This window comes from Lolium perenne, chromosome 2, assembly GCF_019359855.2.
Source record: "Lolium perenne isolate Kyuss_39 chromosome 2, Kyuss_2.0, whole genome shotgun sequence".
In the NCBI taxonomy this organism is placed as follows: Eukaryota; Viridiplantae; Streptophyta; class Magnoliopsida; order Poales; family Poaceae; genus Lolium; species Lolium perenne.
The window spans coordinates 11605682-11611691 of NC_067245.2; the positions used below are offsets into that span (position 1 = coordinate 11605682).

The 6010-nt window shown below is 38.4% G+C and overlaps 1 protein-coding gene across 1 annotated transcript; it reads left to right on the forward strand.

Annotated features, from left to right (window-relative positions):
- Nucleotides 1-707: 707 nt before the first annotated feature.
- Nucleotides 708-1212, forward strand: LOC127328209 (two-component response regulator ORR42-like). Its single transcript, XM_051354825.1, has 2 exons — nt 708-923; nt 1024-1212. The coding sequence occupies exons 1-2, from the start codon at nt 708-710 to the stop codon at nt 1210-1212; spliced, it is 405 nt and encodes a 134-aa protein (XP_051210785.1).
- Nucleotides 1213-6010: the final 4798 nt, after the last annotated feature.

Genomic DNA, 6010 nt, shown 5'->3' on the forward strand with positions numbered 1-6010 from the left:
ATAGAGGGGCTACAAGGCACACAACACCAAATTAGACCTGAAGCAACAAGAGCAAAAAGAGATCTATCCTGCATTTGCTACCCCTCCTGTTCCATAAGCTCTAGCTAGCTCTAAGGTCCCTATTTCTTGCTTTAGTTTCCCTTTTATTCATCATCATCTAGAAGTTTATATATCTGTGATTTACATAGAAGAGACTGTTAGAGGTGCAATCATGCATATGCATCTATATGTACATGTTGTGTTTTTTCATGTTTGTTTTTATGCTAAGGTCATCCTTAAAAGGTTTTTGATTCTACCTATTGTAGAACAACGCATGAAAAATATATCCATATGTAGCACAAGATTTGCTTGTTCTATTTCATCATTTTGTGATGTTCCTGTAATCCTCTTAAATGCAAATCTAGTTTTTCCATCTTTCCCTCATGAGTATTAATAAAGTGCGCACACGTCTCGCAATAGAAACATTTGATGAGTTGAACTTACTGCTAGATTTAGCATATATTTCCATCAGCTGGCATGTACTTCAAGCAAATACCTAACTTCCAGATTATTTCTAATGATTTTGCAACTATTTATATATACAACATTTTGGTTTTAATTGTTTTTTTATTTTTGTTATTAAGAATACCTTAGAAGAATCGCTTTACACGTATTGCGTGGATTAGAAATAATAAACATATGTATTCTATTTGCAGTTTGCTTAGCTAATGACGACTTCCACCGTCCAAGGATCCCCCGTGAAGGCCCTTATTGTGGAGGATACGCCTGTTCATGCATTTATTCTCTCCACCATCCTGCGGAAGTTCCACTGTGAGATTACTGTGGCTGAAAATGGGAACGAAGCTGTGCAACTGTTTCTCGAGGGAAAGAAGTTTGACATTATATTTTGTGACAAGGAAATGACAGTAATGTCCGGTCCTGAGGTATTACAATTAATTTTTCATTTTTTTCATGTTTCCTAAATAGATATTTTTTTTTTTACTTTATAGTTTGCTTGAATGTACATTTTTCCTTATTTGGCAGGCCATTGAGAAGATCCGTGCTTTGGGAGAATGTCATGTGAAGATTGTTGGAGTATCAGCCGGTTATGATCTCGAACAATCATTCATGAGCGCTGGTGCTGATATATTTCTGCCCAAACCAATGAAGTTTGAAGTTGTCGGGCCTATTATTCAGGAGGTCATGAATAAGAAGAATAATTCCATGGTCTAAGCGCGATTAAGTTTCCTCAAGAAATGGAGTGAATAAGATGTTGAGCTCATATGTATACGAGCATGCTAGCATTATCGTATTTGTTTAGTTTTATCGTATTGTCATTTTATTTCTAGTTCATGTTAAAGGTTGTATTTAGCAAGAAGGGCAAGAGAGGCTTCCAATATATATCTCCTTCAATTGAATGCAATACTATTTGGATTACTTCTGTTGTGTAAGGTAGAAATCTAATTAACACACTAGTAGGGAAAACGCTATAGAGGAACGCTCATTGGCAGCGCACCCATCAAAATGCACGCGACTGGTATTAGTAGTTGCATACCAAAAGTAAGCACGCGACTGGTTCACGTGTAATGGAAGCGTAACGGAGGGTAGCGCACGCGACTAGTATGTGGGACCTGGCTGTACTCAGGTCCATAAAGTACCCGCAGTCGTTCTCACGGGGCACGCGACTGCTATCTCCATACCAGTCGCGTGTACCTTTGTCCGCCTGTTGCCAATATATTAGGCTGACATGCACGAATCAGGAAAAATACTAGCCGCGTGCCTTATTTTTGGCACACTGCTCTATCAACTTAGTGGTAGCGTGCCCTATTTTGGGCACCCTCCTAGTAATTTCAGTTTTCAAATAAAATCATAGAAAATTCAAAAAATAAAATTCTTTGAGATGGCCAAGTGTTATGTCATCTAGTTTTAAGGAAACTTAACAAACAGTTAATTTTGATATATTATGCAAAATGGGGTCATGTCTCGGTAAAACGGAATTTCTGGTCGCATAGGACCTCCGGTGATAATCTTTATTATATGAAAATGTATCTACGCAAAACTTTACATCCGATTTCAATTCCCTCTGTGTTAGATATTTTTTAGATTCCAAAAAATTAAAAAGTAAAACAGAGTTTTTTCAGGTTTTAGATTTTTGATGAAAAAATTCAAAAAATTCGCTCTCTCCAGCTTCTCCACTTTATCCCTCCTCGTCTCCTCTTTCTCTCCTCCACCTTCTCCCCACCTCCTCTTCCACTTCTTTCCCTCCTTCTCTACCCAAGAGATTTTCTGCAATGGCGACAGCAACGGAACTTTTTGTGGATGGAGGCTCGGGTGTTTAGGTTTTCCCAAGATCGTGAATAAATAGGAGAAGGAGATAGGTCGGTGGGGTGACGGTGGCCCCACACCACCCCTAAGCGAGGCCAGGGGGCCCACGCCTACAGCTGGTGAGGCCCTCTCCGACTCTCCTCTAGACTCCGTCTTCGTTTCGATAAAATAGGCACTTCGGCTTTTATTTCGTCCAATTCTGAGAATATTTCCTGTACAACTTTTCTGAAATACAAAAACAGTAGAAAACATGGAACTGACACTATGGCATCTTGTCAATAGGTTAGTTCCAGAAAATGTATAAAGTGAAACGAAGTGTAAACAAATCATGTACAAATTGGTGTAAAACAAGCATGGAGCATCAAAAATTATAGATACATTTGAGACGTATCAAACATCCCCAAACTTAACTCATGCTCATCCTTGAGTAGGTAAGTGATAACAAAATTAATTTTTAGGTGACATGAAGCCAACACAATCTTGATCAAACTATTGTAAAGCATTGTAAGCTGGGATCAAAGTACTCTAAACATCGGCATGATAGATATAATGCTAACAATAGAACTTAGCAACTATGTTATATCATGAGAAGTAACTCAAACAAAGGACCATGAATAATTGTGCATTCAAAACAACTGTTTGTTTATGAGCATAGAGAAAACATATCAAAGTGGTACCTAGCTTGTCCTTGATGGAATAGCTAACCATAAATGTTAGGACACCTTCAAAGTTCAAAGGATGACTTGATACAAGTAATTTAAGATTAAGCAATAGAAAAATCATGAATCAATCAATAAGTCTTGGGACTATGCACATTATACTCAGAATGACAACTATGCTCTCTTAATTGGTGCACAAAGCAAGAATATGAAGACTCAACATAAAAGTAAAAGAAAGGCCCTTCTATGAAGGAAGTAACATTAACATGTTCTATAAACCATCCAAAAAGTATGGTACTCGTTAGCTTTGAGCTCTCATTATCCCTATAATAAGCATCTTGAATAGTTAAAGTTAATGTGCGTGCAAATATGACCAAGTTATATGATTGACAAATCATAAGTTGAAAATCTCATGCCCCTTGAATACGAGCACAGAAAATGTGACAGAATAAAAATATAGTTTCACTAGAGGTGACCTGATAAGTTGTCGATGAAGAAGGGGATGCCTTGGGCATCCCCAAGCTTAGATGCTTGAGTCTTCTTGAAATATGCAGGGATGAACCACGGGGGCATCCCCAAGCTTACACTTTTCACTCTTCTTGATCATATTATATCATCCTCCTCTCTTGACCCTTGAAAACTTCCTCCACACCAAACTCAAAACAATCTCATTAGAGGATTAGTGCATAATCAAAAATTCACATGTTCAGAGAGGACACAATCATTTCTAACACTTCTGGACATTGCCCAAAGCTACTGAAAGTTAATGGAGCAAAGAAATCCATTCAACACAGTAAAAGAGGCAATGTGAAATAAAAGGCAGAATCTATCAAAACAGAACAGTCCGTAAAGACGAATTTTTTAGAGGCACTTAACTTGCTCAGATGAAGAAGCTCAAATTGAATGAAAGTTGCGTACGTATCTGAGGATTACTCATGATTTTTCGCAGATTTTTCTGAGTTTCATACAGAGAGATCTACTCAAATTCGTGACAGCAAGAAATCTGTTTCTGCGCAGAAATCCAAATCTAGTATCAACCTTACTATCAAAGACTTTACTTGGCACACCAATGCAATAAAATAAAGATAAGGAGAGGTTGCTACAGTAGTAACAACTTCCAAGACACAAATATAAAACAAAAATTGCAGAAGTAAAATAATGGGTTGTCTCCCATAAGCGCTTTTCTTTAACGCCTTTCAGCTAGGCGCAGAAAGTGTAAATCAAGTATTATCAAGAGAAGAAGCATCAACATCATAATTTGTTCTAATAATAGAATCAAAAGGCAACTTCATTCTTTTTCTAGGGAAGTGTTCCATAACTTTCTTAAGAGGGAATTGATACTTAATATTCCATTCCTTCATATCAATAATAGCGCCAACAGTTCGAAGAAAGGGTCTTTCCAAAATAATAGGACAAGATGCATTGCATTCAATATCCAAGACAACAAAATCAACGGGGATAAGGTTATTGTTAACCGTAATGTGAACATTATCAATCCTCCCCAAAGGTTTCTTTATACAATTATCAGCGAGATTAACATCCAAATAACAATATTTCTATGGTGGCAAGTCAAGCATATCATAGAGTTTCTTAGGCATAACAGAAATACTTGCACCAAGATCACATAAAGCATTACAATCAAAATCATTGACCTTTATTTTAATGATGGGCTCCCAACCATCTTCCAACTTCCTAGGAATAGAAGTTTCAAGTTTTAATTTCTCTTCTCTAGCTTTAATGAGAGCATTTGTAATATGTTTTGTAAAGGACAAATTTATAGCACTAGCATTAGGACTTCTAGCAAGTTTTTGCAAGAACTTAATAACTTCAGAGATATGACAATTATCAAAATCGAAACCATTATGATCTAAAGCAATGGGATCATTGTCCCCAATGTTCTGAAAAATTTCAGCACTTCTATCACAAACAGTTTCAGCAGTTTCAGGCAATTGTGCACGCTTTGTATTAGGAGTAGAAACATTGCCAACACCTATTATTTTACCATTGATAGTAGGAGGTTTAGCAACATGTGAAGCATCAACATTACTAGTGGTGGTAATAGTCCAAACTTTAACTACATTATTCTCTTTAGCAAGTTTTTCTTCTCTTTCCCACCTAGCATGCAATTCAGCCGTCATTCTAATATTGTCATTAATTCGAACTTGTATAGCGTTTGCTGTATCAAATGACTTAATATATTTATCTTCATTAGGCATAACTTTCAATTTTAAAAAGAGCTAGTAATGTTTATCAAGCTCTTTTTCACGCGTTAATATATTTATCTTCATCAGCAAGACTATCAACCTTAGAAGCAAGAACATCAATTTTACCAAGCTTTTCTTCAACAGATTTGTTAAAAGCAGTTTGTGTACTAATAAATATATTCCCCAGCAACGGCGCCAGAAAAAGAGCTTGATAACGCGTGAAGCACACGTCCGTTGGGAACCCCAAGAGGAAGGTGAGATGTGTACAGCAACAAGTTTTCCCTCAGTAAGAAACCAAGGTTATCGAACCAGTAGGAGATGAAGGCCACGTGAAGGTTGTTGGTGAAGGAGTGTAGTGCGTGATACGTCTCCGACGTATCGATAATTTCTTATGTTCCATGCCACATTATTGATGTTATCTACATGTTTTATGCACACTTTATGTCATATTCGTGCATTTTCTAGAACTAACCTATTAACAAGATGCCGAAGTGCCGATTCTTTGTTTCTGCTGTTTTTGGTTTCAGAAATCCTAGTAACGAAATATTCTCGGAATTGGACGAAATCAACGCCCAGGGTCCTATTTTGCCACGAAGCTTCCAGAAGTCCGAAGAGGAGACGAAGAGGGGCCACGAGGGGGCCACACCCTAGGGCCGCGCGGCCCCCCCTTGGCCGCGCGGCCCTGTGGTGTGGGGCCCTCGTGCCGCCTCCTGACCTGCCCTTCCGCCTACTTAAAGCCTCCGTCGCGAAACCCCCTGTACCGAGAGCCACGATACGGAAAACCTTCCAGAGACGCCGCCGCCGCCGATCCCATCTCGGGGGATCCAGGAGATCGCCTCCGGC

Coding starts and splice junctions, on each gene's coding strand:
- LOC127328209 (XM_051354825.1), top strand. CDS start 708: ATGACGACTTCCACCGTCCAAGGATCCCCCGTGAAGGCCCTTATTGTG. Junction 924..1,023: donor CAGTAATGTCCGGTCCTGAG/GTATTACAATTA, acceptor CTTATTTGGCAG/GCCATTGAGAAGATCCGTGC.